At 42.0% G+C, this 19,944-nt stretch overlaps 1 protein-coding gene across 2 annotated transcripts in view; it reads right to left on the bottom strand.

Moving 5' to 3' along the window:
* Positions 1 to 19,944, bottom strand: part of ADAMTS3 (ADAM metallopeptidase with thrombospondin type 1 motif 3) — a 132,480-nt gene that overhangs the window by 73,414 nt on the left and 39,122 nt on the right. For both annotated transcript variants that reach the window (XM_037392227.1, XM_037392237.1), the window contains exon 4: positions 14,243 to 14,399. In XM_037392227.1, the coding sequence (XP_037248124.1) occupies positions 14,243 to 14,399 (157 nt within the window). The remainder of the gene's footprint in view (positions 1 to 14,242; positions 14,400 to 19,944) is intronic.

The raw sequence follows: 19,944 nt of genomic DNA, 5'->3' as shown, positions 1-19,944 counted from the left end.
CACACCCAAAAACTTCAGGCCCAGAGGATTAATGAGATGCTCCAGGGCAGGAAACAGCTGCAAACCTGTCACTGACTGCCACATCACTCTTTGGCGTTGATGAATAGTTAATAGAGTCACTATTACCTGTTACCTTAATGTTGCTAACAGATACAGTGCTGAGGAAAGAAAAGTGCAACTACAATCTTTCCTGGAACTTGAGAACACTTTCTGATGTTTTCTCTTACCATCAAATCTACAAGCAATCAGATTGTACTGCTGTCTCCAACACGCTCTTTAACATACAGGCGACACTAATTCAGACCACTGACTTTAATTCTGTAAGGCAGCTTCATTAACACAGGACCATGGCAAGTTGTGATCCTTTTTAGCATAGCTGCTCCATGATTCACAGGCCTTTACAAAGACACAAGCAGAGGATCTTCTGCTGTCTGTTAGGAAAAAAGCAGCAAACAACCCTGAAGCTTTATTCAGGAAAAATCTGTGATTCTGTTCTGTTCCTGCAGCAAATAAAAAGTTATTTAAAGGGCCAGAACCCATGTTTAGCAATAGCTGACCAGTTCCCAAGTAGAAACAAAGACACCAGAGCAGCTGCCTGCACATTACAGTGAAGAAACACAGTGGATGCAGGCTCTCGAATTCACCAGTGGGTCTACAGAGCTGTTTTAAGTGCATGAGTAGATGCACCACCTCACCCTCAGATAGCTAGGCTTTAATAGGCAGCATATAACAGGCTGCCTGGGGAGGTGGTGGAATCACCATCCCTGGAGGTGTTAAAAAAATTTGTAGACATGGTGCTCAGGGACATGGTTTAGTGGTGGATTTCACAGTGTTGGGTTAATGGTTGGACTTTATGATCTTAAAGGTCTTTTCCAACCTAAATGAGTCTATGAGTTCTGTAAAGTTTCTGGAAAAAGAAGCATGAGGGAAGCAGGAAGAGCACGCAAAGGTGTATAAAAGGTCTGGTTTAGATTAAGATGTTTTTAAGATCTGACCAAGATCTTTTCAGCATTGTGTCTATCCCAGCACAGACCTGAGATGACAGTGCCTCAGAGAAGCACTCACACCCCATTGCTCCCTGTCCTCCATGGAGGGTGTGAGTGCATGAACCCAATTTTTTCAGGTGCCTAGGTTCACATTTAGGCACCCCATGCAGAAACATGGGAGGAGGAAAATGTTACTGTTTCTTGCCACCCAATGGACAGAGTCCCTTACCATTAACAAAAGAAAGGAGAGCTTTTACCTACTGATTCAAGTCACGAGCCCAGCATAAGCAAATATTCAAGTATGAGAAAGGCCTCTGAAGTGCAATGCCTGCTGAGTCCCACACAGTCCTTTTTCCCTGACTTACAGAAAAGCAGAGAGGAAAGGCCAGGACAGAAAACTGCATATCAACTCTACTTTCATTAGCCTTACAAGTCATTTAGTTAATCCACTCTGGTCTGGGATAAACCTGCTCTCTGGCACACACATCACTCATGTTTTCAGATGAAGCAGCCTGCTTGTGATCTGGCTGGAGTTCAGACTCCAAGGATACACCAGAGAGGCACCCGACCCGTTACTTGCATGTCTCCTCCAGACATGTCCTCAGACTTTTCCAGGGAATGTTTAAAAAGAAGGCACCGCCAGTCATGCTGCAAAGGAAAACGCACAAACAAAAAGCTTTCCTTGGCTACTCCTAAAGGTACAAGTCAGCAAAGCTCTTCATCACTCACTGGGTTTTCTTCCCAAACCACACAGTATTTGACAGTCTAACCCAGATTTCCCACAGGTCAGCCTCTCCCTTTCATTATGGCAGGAGAAGTCAGCTTCCCTGAGATAGCAATTCGCTCTCTTTCAACCCAAATTGCAGACTCAAGACTTGTGTGCCTTTTAATAACCTCCAGAATCCTAACTATCTTGACAATCTTATCCCATGTTATTAGAATACTCGAAACAATTATTAAGCAAGGCGTATCTGGCAAAAAAAGCCCACTGTTTTCATAGCAACAACAGCTGGGTCATGCTGTACTCTGTGGTGTTTTACTATTGCATTTTGGAAAGATTTATGTGCTTCTGTAACCCAGAAATGGATCTGAAGAAACTTGGTCTGCTGGGAGCACAATTAACTGCAAGGATGATGTTCTCACGTTAGTCATTTCCATGTGCATTCCTATCAGCTCCAGTTGCCCAATACTGTGTCATCCCACGTAAGACAAACAAGGTAAGTTTACTCTTATCATCTATGCAGCACTTTAGAGGGACAAACGGAAGCATGCTGTGAGCCCCAGGGGACATCTTGGTGCAATACATGCAGTTACGGCAAGAGTCACCAGGCAGGAACCCCACAAGACCCTTGCAGAGGAAATGTACCATGGCAAGGAGGAGCACAGCCTGCCAGCCAGTCTCTGCAAGCATCCGAATCACTCATTGGAAGTACAAAAGACCACTTTTCCTTCTTCTTTATTATAAACCTGGGATGACCACATTGTACCCAGAAATTTTCAAAGCTAGGAACTGAATTAAGTTGCCTAGTTCCCCCTCGGTTTGGATTCTTACCTATTCCTGCATTTCTGAAAATCTTTCTAAATATACACTGAGCTACAAGCCCATTAAAACCAGGCGTCTCACAGTAGGGAATAATGCCCAAACTGCTTAAAATTCAGGAGAAGAAAATCCAGCAACAGGCATATGGCCTGAAAATCAGCATTTTATATTATGACACAAATGGCTACATTTTAATTCATTTTCCCACCAAAGACATAGGTTAAGAAAGTCAACTGTGGAACAGAGACTGACTGAAAGAGAAGCATTTCTTTCAGTGAGAGTCCCTCAGTGCTCTCATAATATCACATTTCAGTACTAAATTTGTATGATGCGCATGTAAAACACATAAACAAGTACCAGCCCCCGCAAACTGTGGGAGGATTCATTTCCTCATGTTCCTGACCTCTAATTCACATAAATTCATCATGATAAGGCAGCTCTTCTGCTTTCCATTAGTGGAACAGCTGGAGATGAGCGGAGCTGGGGCAAGGCAGAGGGCTGGCCAGAGCTCACAGGAGGCATCACCCTTCCATGCACTGCCAGGTGCCACCACACTGGTCCCTCTGCTCTCATCGCTACCAGCCAGCTTCACAGCATTTTTAACCACCTCACATGCAGCTTTCTTACAGAACTCAGTGGCAGAAACAAGTACTTCTTGCCTCAGCCAGGAAGCTCAGTTCTACAATGCTGACCCGCACTTTTGACAGTTGTTTACTTATATTAACTTTATTCCTCCCTTCAAAGCTTCTCCTGGCCTCCCACCTCAAACAACAGGAACAAAACTAGCAGCAGAGAGGAAATCTCGGCAAGAGCCGTTTATTCTTTCACTACATGTATAGTTGACACTATGAATCTCATTCGGGGAATCACACTGCTCTGAAAAGCATCATCTCCAGCAAGTTAGCTGCTCAGAGCTGACACGAAGCACATGGGAACAGCTCCTTACAGAATATTTCAAAATCTCTGCTAGCCATTGAAATTTTTCTACTTCCTATGTAATTCGGGGGCATAAGGAATTTTTGTTGGGAAAGTGTATAAGCCTTGGAATGGCTGCAAGTCGCATGTACTGATCTTCATCCACTTTTTGTTCAATTTTCCCTTCATACAGATTTCTGTGTGTTTTACTACTCTGGCTTTGGGTGCCTGCAGTTGGAATCAAGCCTTTATCCTTGGTTTTATTTAAGAATATTTTTCCCTTTGTTATTGCCAAGAATTGAAGACGACTTAAACAGATGGATGTCCCTACTCCCATCATCAGGAGGTAAGCGCAACCTCCCTGACACAGACCAAGTGCATAAGTCACTTTCTAGTGCTTTTTGATCCATTCCTGCTACAGTTTTTTTCTTTCTTAAAAAAAATTTTACAAGCTTTCTCTCAGCTATGAAGTCTGGGTTTTCTTTTACTCATACACGTTTCAGTGCAAACAGGATAAAGCCTGTACAGCAGAAACTACGGATCTTATATTTACATTTAATTTTATAATTATCTGGCTCCCATGAAGAAACTCTTTCCCCAAGTGCTGCATCACTCTGAACCTTAGCTTCATTACCACAGCCTCACCGATGAGCAGTGCAGCAGGTGTGAAGCGGTGCACTTCATTAATACAATTTATTAGATGCATTGAAATTATATTCAAGGTACATGTTACTAACACTTACAACTCATTTTAACAGCAGGGATGAGTATCTGTAGCAAACATGTTCTTCTGTTCCTAGCTTTGCCCCAGACCTCCTGTTTGATCACAGCAGATTATGTTCTCTGCTTGTTGACAGCGTACACTTTTCAGCCCTGTTGTCTCACGTGTCCAGTTATGATTCATGGAAATGCATTTTTTCTATATTAACTCAACCTTTCATGCAGAGCAATTGTTAAATCAACTGTGAAAAAACAAAGACGGGTAGTGAATCTGCCAAGAAACACCCAGATACCTCATTGCCTCCTGAACGTCTGGACGCAGTGATCATGACTGTTCAAAAAGTTTTTACTGGATGAGAGGTAATGGACATTAGTTGGAACAAGGGAAATTCCAATTAGTTGGGGGGGTGGGGAAACCATCATAACAAGGGTAATCAAACACTGAAAGAGGGGCTCAGAAAGGCTGTGGGATCTCCATCCTTGGAAATATTGAAAACAACTGCTGAGTTACCATGCTTTGATTTTACAAAACAATGAGCCATAGAGGCCACACAGATAGCTGCACAAAGGCGACTGAGAGACATCTCAGAACACAGTGTCTAATTCACAGTCTACAGGCAAGCACCTTAATTCTTCTACATTCACATCCCAGATTTTCGAAGTTCATCTAAGGGAAGAATTGGGTTGGTTTTATTTTTTGAAGGGGAATGTAAATAACTGCATACAGGAAGACACTAGCATTCCTTATGGAGCTCTGGCAACTAATTGCTAAATTGCACTACCCAGCACATGTGTGAAAATACATGATACCGAGTTGACTTGAACTGGGAGGAAAAACACCTCACTAAGCCAACTCCATACCCAACTGTCCAGTCTCCCTGTATGGCTCTGGTGACAGGTATCAGTAAAAAAAGAGAGGAGAGACAGGAAATACTAACCCAAAGACACTTGCCAAATACAAGACAAATCCCAAACTCCACTTGAGGTCAAGTGGGCCAAGCCCAGCCTTGAGCTCTGAGGGCAAAGACAGCAGATCTGAAACGAAACCATCGGCTAGCGCTCCATACAAAAGCTGACAGAGGACAGGCATCCCAGGCCGTGCTGACCAGGGGGCATTCTGGGTTGAGACCAAAGCCACAGTGGCTCTGTAGAATCCAATAATACACGCAGGCAGCTTCTTGTATCCCACAGTTGTACTGACTGACATGGATACACAAGCAAGGGAGGTTAAATCTAGTTCAGGTTATGCCTAACCAGGCTGAGAGCACTGCGGTGCAAAGGCACACTCCAACCCTTGGAGAGGGCTGTAATTCCATTGCACTCAGAGATATTACTCATCTACTTCCATTTCTAGAAGTGCTTGATGGTTTTCTCATTATGTTTCCTCCCACTTCTCCTCCTCTTCAGATCCCTTCTCTTTTCCCTCCATGTATTGTAAAAAAAAACAGTACTCATTTTCCTTTGTACCATGCCGTGCTGTTCCTGTTTGTGAAGTACTTTGCTGACTACCTTTCTTTCGATTAAGCAAAGTGTTACCTGAAAAAACAAGACAAAACCTAACTCCACACACCAATATTCCATCAAGAACTTCAATGAATCCTATTAAGTTTCACTTTTATAGAAGATGGCTGATTTAAAAGCAAAAGCTCCAGCAGCTCTGGATAAAAGAGGCAGGATGTCTTTAGATGAGTACATGCACAGGTTATCGCCATCAACAAAACTTACACAAGAATGCCTATGTTGTAAGAGAGCATGTGACAAAACGTGGTGTACTAAGTCTCCACAGAAATCAGTTCCGTCTTCCCTGTCATTACTGATGCACGAACTTGTGTGGTGTGCTGAGCAGTATCTAAAATATCCTCCGTCAGAACACAGGTCATGAGAAATTCTGCTGAGAAAAAGTTCAGGCACCTCCTGGCATGACGACGTCTCTAAGAAACACTAATGTGCCTGGGGAAGTGCTGAGGGAGGTCTTCAAAGCAGGCAATAGTCTTCCCATTCTTCTACCTCTATTCCAGGGTTTCATTCCCAGGCAACCAGGAGCAATTCCCAAATCATTTCTTCCTCCTACATGTTTCCCACCTGGGACAAAGACATTCGAACCCAGTGCCATGGCAACCCCATCAGCCACACAAGCACTTTGGTTCTTTAGGGAAAATGAAAATTCTGAAAGGAAGCTGGGAGATAAAGGCTCCTATTCCTTGTTTCCCACTGTTAGGAAGTAATTACAGAAATACTTTAATCTGAAGTGCTCTCTGGGTGAATAGTTTGTCATTTAAAAAAAAAAAAAGCTATGATGTGAAGAGGGAGATAAAACAGGAAAACTTTGAGTAACTTAACATTCTGTGTAACCTCCAAGCTTAAGGTTGGTTGTCATCATTATACTATACGAAACAAAAGTGCATGGAAAGAAATAATAAGTGAATGAACAGGAGGAAAGATAAATCAAACTCTTCATGATCAGCTCAAGCAGAATATGATCCAAAACCTGCCGCATCAGCCCACTGACGTAAATCTGAGCCTCCTCACTGACTCCAGTGGACTTGGAACAAGCTTCTATGCTTCTGAGAAATACAATTTGGATTTTATTTTACCACACTCCTGAGCCTGATTCAGTAGAGCTTGCAAAGAAGGCCTCCTGGGTATAAATTTGATCCTGACCTCTACAGTTCTTTGCCTGTTTCTATTGTTTCTTGAATGCTTTCAAGGAATAAGGTTAATGATCCCACATCTTGGTGATGTCTGTCAGATTATTGACAAAGGAGAACAGATCCTTTTCATCCTGTCCAGACAGACTGATATCATCACTATACTTACAAACCCTTCCAACTCAGGCTCATTGAGACAGCATTTCTTTCCGCTCCTCAGCGAAAAAGCTGTTTTGGTGATAAAATCTTAAAGATTCATTTAAATGATGTTTTAACATGACAGTCTTATACATTCTTCTAGTTTTAGCTTTGTATGTGTAGCTTGTTTGCTCTCTGTCCCCCAGACCCTTTGCCCTCAATATGTGGTCTTTTGATTTTTGTTTCTTTTTGCCCTTAAGAGTAAGTATTTTTTCTTTAGCAGACCTTATTTGGGAATAACACTCATGACGTGAACACTGATGGTGAGTACCTGTAGTACTCAAGTGAAATGAGAAGCACAGATGTTCAGTGTCTTTAGGATCAAGACTACATTACCAGGGAAGTCAAGCTTACAAAATGTCATCCCAGGGCAATCTAATATGGAAAAGCCATTAGGAGACAGTGGTGCATATTTACACCCATGAAGAACTCTAGAGATCATCCTGCTCTATGATAGGATTCCCAGACTACACCTAACCAGATGCTCATCCCAGATGTTTAAAAACAAACATCCAGTGTCTTAAAAAAAAAAAAAAAGTGGCCTCAAAAGCTGTATGACTACCTCCTCCTTGCTTGGCACAGTGTTCTTACTGAGCATCGACACACAGCAAGCAGAGCATTTTCTGCTCCCCAGATGAGTGACCGTATAAAGTAGACAAATGCTATAGCTATGCTTAGTGGCATCCTGCAAACTGCTGCCCCACAAGGTATGTCTGCATTAGCAGGGGATGCCAGGTCACAGAGCTTTTCACAGTAGAGCAACTACTTAAAATATTTTCAGAAATAGTGTAAAGCCTTGCATAAATTACCTTGATACAGGACCAGACATGGACAACACTAAAGTAGCAGTACTTCAGAAAAGGGTTATTCTCTAAGGAGCTCTCTCATTCCAGTGTAACAATAACCATTTGGTAGGTTAAACATGGCAACCCCTCATAGCTCGAACTAGGAGTTCCCCCCCTTTCATACTACCGGATTAACGGATGGTCAGAGGCTGTTGGCAGTGGAAAGAATACCTCCCTACTCCCTCTGTGCACCCATCACCTTTTCTAAAGCTGAAAAGATTCATTAGGATTACTGGGTTGCTAAGTCCTTGCTGTCCATAAATGCATTTCTGGGTTGTGTTTCTCTTCCAGCACAAGCCAAGCAAAAGCACGCTGCATTAACTGGGAATTTCAAGGAAATCTGAGTGCCACCTATTCTCTATATTCCTATCAAGCCTAACAAGGTCTCCTGTAGCCTGAGCAGCCTGTCCCAACTCATCGTCACTTGCTGTAAGCACATACCTGTTCATTCATTCTTTCCTCCCAGGTTCATGACGGTTGATTCCACCTCACTTCTGAGCACAGATATCAGCTCTCAATCATTTTCTCAAACTCAAACAAAAATTAGGACAGTATACATTATTTTGAAAATCTGGTACGAGTATTGTCATTCCAGGTCACGATTACATTAAACATTATGAGCTGACTAGTTTTCACATGGTTTTCTGCATGATTCCTGTCTGACCCAGTTCTTCACAAGGAAGAATATTCAAGAGTCTTTTCTGTTCCCAGCGAAGAAATCCACTTGACGTTCGTTGATGCTGCGTCACATCCTACTACATTTAAGTGGTTTTCAATAGCTGGGACTTCCCAGGGGAGGCCTTGGCTACCATCCTGCAGGAGAGGAAGAGCTTCCTCTGTCCAGAACTAACCCGAGCTCAGCACTTCAAACCAGCAAACAGGCTTACACCGTGCAATGGGGACCACACATACCGATTAGACTGACGCTTTTAGAAATTATTTTAACATTAACAAGTCAAGACCTACTACTTCTTGCAGGTCCCTGCATTGTCTCACGTTAGCAGAAGAAAAATCAGGTTCCAAGAAATACAGTAAAACCAAGCATCCTTTGAATTAGCAGATAGATTACCCATGAAACACAAATAATCACTCCTGCTACCAGTCTGTCAAAATATGGAAAACTATCTGTATTTCCCCAATTCCAGAGTGAAGGCATTGGCATTTTTGAGCCTAAAACAACTACCAAATGTTCAGGGCCATTTATATGCAACAGATCATATTCACAACAGAATGACTGAAAAGAGTAAGGTATAAAAAGGCAGTAATTAATGAAGGGTTCCTTCAAAAAGTCTAAATTGGGTGCACACACAAAAAAACCAAATGCCCACTAGTTCAAAGGATATATGTACCCTCTCTTTAAAGGCTCAGCCGCTGGTATATATTTCCAGCTCCTTAACTTGAGGGATGATGAAATAAAAAAAATAAAAAGCAAGAAAGAAAAAAAAAAAAAGCAGCATGTGTTATCTTATCGTTTCACTTTTCTTTCTGAAATACTCCCATTTCTTCCCATCTTCTGCTAAGAGTGCTGAGGGGCTCTTCCCTGTGGTTAATCAAAAAGGTTAAGCTCCCCCTCCCCAAACCAAAACCTTAAAAAAAAAAAAAAAGGCTGCATAAGCATTTCAGTGTTTCAGTGTGTGAAGATGCAGAAGCTCCCCAGCACTCCTCCTAGCACAGGCATGTAGAGGGAAGGAAAACCAAAGGCTATCCATACATGTTAACGGATTTATCATCCTACAGCATTCCTCAAATAAATGGGGCAGGATTTCCCACCTGATTTCTTGAGTGTTTCATATAACGCACTTCTAAGGAAACCAATCTCTACACAAAGCAGATGATGAAAACAACAGGGTGGTGCATGCCATACGCAGTCATTCCCTGAAGAGGCTGTAGATAGACATGGATACCATAAATAGGGATCAGCACAGGGTGCTGCTTCAGGGCTAGGGTTAGGGTGCTGCAGAAGTGGAAAGGTTAAACCCACATGATCCAGTAGCATGAGGCATCCTAGTATCTTCTCCAGAAACCCAGATTTCTGGTTCCCACCTTTCTAAGAAAGCTTGCTGAAACTGTGTCACAAATAACTGCACTACAGAAAAACAGGACAGGGGAGTAGATAGATCATACACGCGTGCTTATTTCTATGAGAACACAGCACCTGAACGAATAAATGCTTTGCTGCATTGCAATTTGTGCTGAAACCTTGCTCTTCAGATGGTAGGTTTTTTGGCTTAGAGCTCCTATGCTCATTCCACCTGAATGAAAAAATCCAACAAATTCCCAAATGTTATAAAATCCTGCAGGAATACCATATGTCCCATGAGACTGAGAGCTTCTTCCGTATAGCTGGAGTTGGACTCTTGCATGACAATAGCATCTTATAAAACCGACTTCTTGTTAAGAGAACACAGCGCAGCATGTCCTACTTCTTTGTGGAGGAGGGCTTTTACACATCTCCCAGTTTTTACAACAACTTCACTGACAACAATGTTAAGTACTTTTTTATCTTAATGTCTAGTTCCTTGAGTCATCTGTCATTTATTACTGAAACCTTGGATTGTTGTCTGCATCAGCTGAACTTCTAAACCGCCAGCAGACTGTACTCCGCATTTCTGCCTCTGCCCTGGGCATGTGGGGTGGGGAGCAGGGGCAGAGAAGATAAAGATTTTCATGCATCTTTATGTTGCAGACTACTTAACCACTGCAAACTGTTTTACAGTGGTTTAATTGCCAGATCTATTTCCTGAACTGAAATGTGTGCAGAAGCTTTAAATTGTCAAAAGCAAGTAAGAGAGATTTCCTGTGAACATGAGTAATGCTTACCATTTATTTAGTTAGAAAAGCCATAACATTAACCCATCGCACAGGCCATACATATTCCTCATAAGGATAATAGTACAATAAAGATCATGATTTACCCAGCTGGGAGGAGTCAGTAACTGGGGCTCAGTCAACATTAACAGAAGGTGCTAAAAGCAAAGAAATCACTTCAGCTGAAAAGTTCCTGAAAAAAACAGGAGGGAAAATTAGCCAGCCTCCATCTAACTTTTTTCCTTGAAAAACAGGAAAGATCAGAAAGTCTTCCAGTTTTCACAATGCACTGGCAAAAAGAGACCTTTAGACACATCTGAAAATTAAGACCAATGGAAGCTCATCTCTAGAAGAAAACTCATCTAACATGTTTTAAGAAACCTCCTCAGGAGAAAGTTCAAGATACCAACAGTAGCTGCAACATCTACAGCACTCTCACAAAAGCGTAGGCATGCCACACTCTCATCTGTGCCAGGATCAGCTGACATTCTTACACGTGGGCTGTTGAGAGGTTCTCTGGCCACTTTTAAACTGAAAATGAGCTGTATAGAAAAAAGCAGTTTGTCTAGTACATCGAACCGTTTGGCAAGGCAATAATCAAGAGGATTTTTTTCTATAATGTCCATTGGAAACAAGGTTAAAAATCTTCTGTAAAGACAAACTTTAATAAGATTTGCACGTTTGTTTTAGCTCAACAGGCACAGATATGGACATGCAAGCACCACTCGCCTGATCTTGTAAATGACCTTACAGATTAGCAAAACCAAGATAGCGCCAGAATACATAAACATGGAAGCAAAAAATCCCATACAATATTTTTCTATTTTGTAGTAGCAATTATTTCACGTTAGGTAAGGTTTTATCCAAGAATATAAGCTTTTGGGACGAATGGTCTGGGTGTCTTACAGGAATAGAACTCAGTTAAAATGTGGCTGCAATCTAGGAATCATAAACCACCCCTCTTTTCCTACCACAAGAAGCTGCATGGTCTATAGGACTGGACCATACCTTGTCATCACCAGGCACCTTCAGCTAGGTATGGTTTTGCATATGAGTTATCCAGAAATCTATGGCGATGACTCTAGGAAGTTTAAATTAAAAACATATGCACCAGTTAGTTGTAAGCGCAGTGGTACAAAAGCGGGTGAAGTTTTCCTTGAATATGCATTTAAAATTATGAAAGAACATGGAGGGAGGAGAACTAGCTTGCAGATGATAGACAATACTACTAATAATAAAGCAACAGGCCTGGGTTGGGTTCCTTAATTGTCAGATTTTGTATCACAGAAGTTGAAATATAGAGATGTTTCATATGAACATGTATGTGATACATCAGTAAAACACCTACGAGAGCATACCATGGACACAGACTGCTGGACTGCACCACAGCCAAAGGCTGTGGTTGGTAAGCCAGGATCTGCACAGCCCAGCTCTCAAGAGCACTGTCTGGGCTTCAGAGCACTCCCAGGAACATCACACTACACTCAGCTGTGTCAGGACAAGACTGGCAAGCCTTGTAATCAAGTGGCAGACACAAGCACCTCTCTTCTCTCATGCCCTCCACTTCCATTTAAAATAAAAAGCTGTATCTTTCTCAGCGCTATATGGGATGCAGCAAATTCCCTTCATCTGTCTGTGTTTGATCAAGTTCTGGTTCCCTGCATGATGCTCCTTTCTCATGGAATGCCCTCAAGGCATCCATATCCACCTTTCTGGTTCTCGGTTCCACTTGCCAAGACGACCTGTATTATGTACTGCATAGATCTTTTCCAGACAAATGCTAAAATAACAGTGCACAGCATCACAGAAACAGGTCCCCTCTGCCAAAAGATGGAAATAAAGTAGTCTACAAGAAACCAGCCTTTTTGGTCTGAACTTCTTGATAGACAAGAAATGAGCTACAGACACATGGCTTTGACACTAACAAAAAGTTACTTTTTGTAAGTTACAAAAAGGTAGCTAGCTCCTGTTCCCAAGTGCTCCCTCTAACCAAATGAGGATGGGAAGATGCTGAAGAGAAGACCCTCAAAGGACTGGCCAAATCCCAAACAACATTCAATGATTCTGAGGTAGGACTCATCATTCAGGTGTTACTGTCTCATTAATCTTCAAGTATGATGATGTGCTTTTTAGAAATATAATTTGTCTCAGCTGTTGCGTGCTCCTGCCAACCTTCCCCAAGTCATACCTACCTGAGATTTGCAAAGGCTTCCATGGATTCAAACTATGTACATGTCAGCACATGAAAACCTGTAAAGAGATGCTGAATTGACCAAAGCAGACCCAGAAGGTCCATTATCAAGCATGCACTGTGCCCAACCATGGTCTGAGTCTGCCAGCCCAGCTGACAAAGTGGTTCAATGCAGAAACATAGTGCTGAGCCCACTGCCGCTACCGCAAAGGCTTATTTAGCACTGTCCAGTCGATCACACAACTGAGATGCACAAGCTAGATTTGAATGACCTTGTTGGTGTACCAAAAGCAAAGTACCTTTGGCAGCACAGGTCTTGGAGAAGAGCCAGTCAATGAGCCTGGGTGGTTCAGACAAGATTCCAAAATCACATCAAATAATTTAAGTCTGTGAGGACTAGCAAAGGAGGACTGCTTGATTCCTCTCTGTTTAATATTAGTCTCTAACTCTACTTCTCTGTATTGTATGCAGTAGTTCTTCTCAAACCCCTTTAAGTTCCAAGAACGTGGGAACAGAAAGAAAGAACAGAAATATGAGAAGCTGAGAGATGCTGAAAAAAGGCAGAGAGCACTGAAGGGGAATGGAGCCACCTCTTTCATCCTCAGCCCACGGCATCAAAAACCTCAACATTCACTACGCAATGTGTTAGCTTGCCAGGATTTGTGTAATATTAAAAGGGGGGGGGGGGGGGGGGGGGGGCAGGGATGTACATGCAAATGGATTCAACTACACAATAATTATTCTCAGATGGACCAACCACATTATCTTGAAGATCAAAGGGAATCCCTGGATAAGTCAAAACACAACTGCCTTCAAACTGTGTTAATTGCAACCAGTAGAAGCAGGTAAACAGTGTCAGTCATTGGCACAATTAAACTATTACTCAGAAAGAAATAGGACCCAATCTTCACATAAAAGTTGTATGGGCAGGTGAGCCTTAGTAACAACTTAAAACATTGAAGTCATATGAGTATTTCCATCAACATCTCATGTTCCACAATATCTTATCAACATCAGATTCCCACCGGGGACTCAGTGGGACGGGGGCCAAGGCCATGCTGAACTCGGGGTACAGCCCTGCTGGTGTCAGCTGAAGTGACAGAGCAGGGCTCAGACTTGCTTCCACTTAAATCAGTACAAACTTTGTTTTTGGTTTAAGGAAGGAAAACCCAAACATTTTTCAGCATTTCTTGATGAGAACACTTCATGGCCAAGTTCAGTTCTCCTAGATGAAAGTGCACATGTGCTGCTCCTGGCAGAGAAACTGCGTGTATGACTTATGGCATATTTCAGCAAAGCATGTAAAGGCTTCCTTTTCAAACAGTCAAACCTGCCTCTTTCAAAAGCTACATGGAACAGATTTCTAAACCATCAACACAGGGCTACTGTACCTTCTGTATGGACATCAGGGAGGATATCGGTGTGATGCTGCGCTACAGCTGATCGCCTGTACACCATGTGGATTCTTCCCTTTTCCTCTTCCATTTGCTTTCCTCTTTCCAAAGGCTCAATGAAGTATTCATCCTTATCAGTTCTTATCATTCCAGCCTGGTGAGGAAGAGAGAAAGCATGCCAATATGTCATTTGAGAGCCTAAAGACCTGGCCTGCTGCTTTAAAAACAAATATCAGGAGGGGCGAAGCATGAAACACTCAGCATATTGATGCACTGTAGGACTCAAATTACCACTGTGTTTGCTTTGCATGGACTTCTTGCAGAGGTGATATCCCTCTGTGCTCTGGGGATATTCATCTGGCATTAAGGGAAGATCTGGTTTACAAATGCGATGCATTACCCCTTCAAAAACACAACTAAGACTAAAGTCATACAGGAATTTACCATTTGCATGTTATACACAGCTGTCCTGTAATCTAAGCATGGCACGCTGAGCACTGTGTACTGCAACGTTCTGCTAATCTTTAACCCATATATATTCTGAACGCCTTGTGGCTCAGGCCCTTCACTGAACTTCATTAAAATCAGCAGAAGCCATATGGTTTCCTACTTAAATGAACACATAGTGTTCTAACCTATAACTATGTAGCTATTGACAATTCTTCAAAAGCCTTTCTCTTTATGTCTTCCACCTACAAAAGCCATGGGACAGGTTTGCAGACAAGGCAGATTTATCCTGGTGATTACCACAATTAAACTCACTGGAGTTAAGTCACACCTGCATTAAGTCCAGTTTAAGGGAAGAGACACTCATGCTCAGGAGGAAAAATTTCTTTGCTGGCACTCAAACATAAATCACAGTAAATAACAGTGAAGGAAATCTGGCGATACACTCAAGGAAACAGTCACTTAAAATCCCCTGCTTGTACCTAAGGGCAGCAAGACTAAACTTCCAGCACAGCCAGTGAAAGCAAGAACATCATGTAAAGGGAAAATGGCTACAAAATATTTGAAAATACTGGAAAACACCAAAGGGATATATATTTTGAGAAGTCTGCAAGTTACTATCAAAGACATTAACATACAAAATATGAACAATTGTATGAAATGTAGCAGAGCAGCTACTAGCAAGCGTTATCCCTATGACCTTCCCTTTACATAGTGATGTTCTCCTCCTTGCAAGTAAGCGGTCTGGGGATGGCTACCAGAGCACATCCCCTGACCCACTGGATCCCACGGACACGGTCCTGTGGCTGAGGCTGTCTCGCCGAGGGCAGGGAATGCAGACAGTGCAAGCTCACCCGAGCCCTGCCCCGCACAGCCTCTGCAGAGGTGCAGGCACTGACGGTGTTGGCTGGTGTGTTGGCCCCACGGCCAACTGACAGTAAAACTCCAGCAATGTTTTTTTTGCTCTGGAGTCGAGGCACAAGCTCTGCTCAGCTAAAAACCAAGGCATGTGAAAACACCTGTTCCCAGCCCACCTGCATCAGTCCCATGGGTAAGATTAGGTCTGGTGTGTGTGTATACATATATAACTCTGTAAGTATAAAATAGGGCAGGACATTAACAGCTGCTGCTTGCTCACTATAGCTGATGCATGCATTTTTTCCAACCAAAGAAACCCCTACAGGAGCACGCAGTTACTGTAATGCTGCAACTGAAGATTTCACAACATGTAAAGTAGGAATTACAGTTCTGGCTTTGACTACAACCATAGATGCATACAAAGTATGAACAACAGGGAAAAAAAAAACCAAAAACCAACCAAACAACAAACCAACACAAAACCCGAAGGAGACCATCCTGACAGGTCTGCAAACTGCTCCAGGGCCTCCCTAGCCTCATTGGAGGAGGTACAGGTGCAGTTCCATGCTCCAGCTCTGAATGCCATCAAATTTATTTATGGCAATCCTAAGCGGATATTTTTTTCCCCAAAAAAATTGAGATTACCATAGTCTAAGCTTAGATAATTTGTCCAATACCAGTAGACAGAATTGTGAAGGTACATGACAGAGTATAAAAAGAATTTTTTTAATAAAAACATTCAAAATGTCACAAAGAGTACCCCACCACAGGCTTTCCATGCTCTGTGTGTTTTCATACATCTACACTCCAGTTTTCAGTTAATGAATTTCTTGAAGCATTGCTAAACTATATCAACCTAAATAAGACATTCTTCCTTCGTTTTCATTACGTGAGTAGCAGCAGTAAGTGAGATTTTTGGTTGGAATAACTCAGGTTAGCATCACAAGTCAGTTTTACATGTGGCTAGTACACATAATTAGACTGGGAATTAATAAGTCCCCTTTGTATTCTAATGGCTATTTGCTTGCCATTTTTCTGAGCAAAACTAAGTTTTGTACCTACAGTTGCTATGTTACTGGTGTAGACCTTGTCTTGGCATAAAGATTTTTTTGTAAATTACTCATTTTCTAGGAAGCTGTTGCCCGTGAGTTGGAAGTAGTTCTATCCAAAATCAGCATTCACTGCAAAAGCGAAGCTTGGCTTTGCTTCCCAGCTTTTCCTTGTCTGTGTTAAAACTACAAAGAGCCACAATTATATTTTTGAGAATGGGTGTGCCTTGCTGTAAAAGGAATATAAGAATAGTCTGCAAGCATCAAGCACAGTTTCCATTTTCACAACTGTATAAAACACTTTGACAGACCTAACACATTCCACCCCCCTTCAGCCACAACTCATTGTCTGCTCCTCAAAAGCCTCCTAACATCACAGATGCCGGTAACATGGCTGGATTAATACAAGACAGAAACAGTTGCTATTTTAAAAGTCTAATTGCTCATTAAGAGAAATAGTACCCAAAGTTAACATCCCATTTCACCTAATCATGCTCAACTAATCACTTGGATCACAAGAAAAAAAATAATGCAAATTTAAATTTACAAATTACAAATTTACAAAGTATAACCACTGAGATAAAAGGCATTGATTCAGGGAGACCCTTCCCTGCAAACACATCACAGAACAGGCTGGCACCTAAATCCGCAAAGCACTGACCTGTTACTATCCAGCACAATTACTGCAGCACACCCCGGGTTTTCTGTAGAAGATGACCAGTGGTCTCCTGGCCCTGGCACACACCTGGGATCACAGGCAGGACCAGGTCCTGTCTCTCTTCCAGGCTGGATCCCACTTCAGTCGGACTGTATCTCATACCAGCTTTTGTTGTCTTTTTTAATTTTAAAACAGTATGGATGATTATTTATACACACAGAAGGTGTACCTCAACCTTTTGTGCATCGTTACGGTGGTGGCTAAGGCTAACCATCTAAGAGGTTCTGAACTGCGTTGAGGGGATTTGTGCCCATCATCATGAACAAGCATCACACAATTTTTCTGCAAATGGAGCTGAAGGGTTGGATTTCCAACCAGTTGTCACCAACATAGGGTGGGTTCCTAGAGAGCAACATCTCCCGCTGATCCGGTGCAAGAGCAAGGATCTGACCTCCAGTACAAACTTGCAACTTCCCCTGTCACAGCAGAGAAGTTAATTAAAAATACACACTGTCAAATGGTTCACACAGACTGAAGGCTGCAAGCACAGACCATTTACCACACCGGCAACGTGATTTTTGGAAGAACAGTGTTCCCCGCAGTCCCAAGAAAAAGGAAGAATTACAGCAGAGACCAGGCAATTGTAGCTTTGTATTCAAAGGGTCAAACCTAAAGGGCTGAAGAAGGAAAAACATGGATTTTAAAAAAGTAAAATAAAAGGTGTATGTTGGTTACAATAACAAGAAAACATGTGGGTTTTGTTCAGCATCATTTCTCACTTTGTTCCTTATCTCTCCCACACCTTTTAGCATTGTTTACACTTTGCTTCATTTGCAGGTATGATTTTGTACCATCTGTGTGGAAGCTGAAGAAGTTTCAGTCTTTTAAACAATTAATTTGCCCACACTTTTGAGATACTCACCTTTATGCTGCTTCACCACTACAGTAAACAGTACAAATATTAACATGCTATGGCTGACACTTAAGAGTTAAAATTACTATAGTGGTGTTATCTTACAGAGCACGTTGTAAATGATGGCAGACAAATTTTTATAAACACTGGGTTTTTTTCCCTGTTATTGGAAAATGAGATTTAGAATAAACAGGGACAGTTTTGCTCCTTTTAACAGCCTACAGGCAAGCATGAATACAGAATCCAGCTTGCTTTCCAGTCTGACTTATTCTTCCCCCTCCCCCCCCAAATTTCATCAATAGAAGAGCTTGAAATTTTCCAAATGGATAGAGAAAGAGATGCATAAACAGGTACTGCATATTCAAGTGAATCATCACTGTAAACTCTACTGCTAACCCAGCATTTTCTTCCCTACCAGCTAGAGAGAAAAGCAGGTGTTTAGAGGACATATTTTTAAAGGCTCACTTGGAGAAAAGACTGCGGTGGATTTTCAAGAAAGAAGTATGTAGTGGAATTTTTTTTTTTCCTCAAAAGCACATTTATGGAGCAATACAGGAAAGCATAGTCTGAAATCTTGGAATGATATTTAATTTTACTACTACTTCTTACAAATTAACAATGTTCAAAGTTTCCATCAAGTGAAAGACGCAGTTTGAAATCTGTGTTTCCCTGAAGTTTATCTAGAACTGTCCTCATTCTTAAAATGGGAATACAGCAAACCTGCTGAAAGCAAAAAGAAGCCTTTTGTGGCACAGTGGCTGGAAATAAACCCGCCTGTTCTCAGCACCATTTCAACCTTGACTGAGACTTGGGGGAAGTGGATTAACTTTTTAGCTTTCCTACAGACTCACTTCTCCCATTTTTAGATGGGCAGCAAACTCCCCTCGAGGGCTATCGCAGGGGACACCCGCTGATGGTTCGATTAGCACCTTATGTGCACCCACCTTGCTGCCTAACTCCGATAGTTGCCTTTAAACAACTCGTGAGCATCGTCGTGCTTCATGCCTGCAGCTCTTTCTGTCTTCCTCAATCCAGAAGTAATGGTGCATAGCAAACTGAGGGGAAACCCTGCTGCTGAATTAAACCAATGCAGGAGCAAGTCCTACCCAAGTTCATAATAAAAGGTAACTGGGAGCAAGGCCAATAGTCTGGCATAGGCAGCCCACCTAGAAGCACTTCCCAGATGACAGACAACGATGCATTCTTTACTGGACAATCCACTGATAAAAAAAACACCACAGGAAAATGCATATGTATTTTTTCTTTTCAAATGCAAAAAGACACAGACAACAATAGGGGAATTACAAACAATATCAAGCCTTGAGAAAATAACCTACAAGGGCAGGTTAAAGTAAGGAATCGTTTACGGAGCCAAAATCAACAGCATTTAAAGGGGGAACGTGATTCTGTATAAATATGCATGGAGTATTAGCTGCAAGAGAGGAAAGAACCATTCATTCAGAGAGCACAACAGAGAACTGTAGAGTGACCATTAAGAATGGATACATTTAACGTCAGTAAACACTATGGGTGGGATTTTCAAAAGTATTTTAGGAAGTTAAATGCCCTTTTTCTAGTGGCTTGCAATAAGGGCAAGTCATTTAATTCCCAGGTGTGTTTTGAAAAGGCCACCCTCACGTGTCAGAAAGTGAAAGAGTGTGTTTAGTAAGGCAGCAGAGTCACACTTCTGGCCATTATCAAGTCAAGTGCTGCTAATACTTGCCACTGCATGTTACTGGAGAGTAGGAAATGCTTTGGGCTGTTAAGTCTACAG

Source organism: Falco rusticolus, chromosome 1 (assembly GCF_015220075.1).
Source record: "Falco rusticolus isolate bFalRus1 chromosome 1, bFalRus1.pri, whole genome shotgun sequence".
Classification (NCBI taxonomy): Eukaryota; Metazoa; Chordata; class Aves; order Falconiformes; family Falconidae; genus Falco; species Falco rusticolus.
Note: the sequence above shows the minus strand (reverse complement) of the source record. Positions and strands in the feature narration are given on the sequence as shown.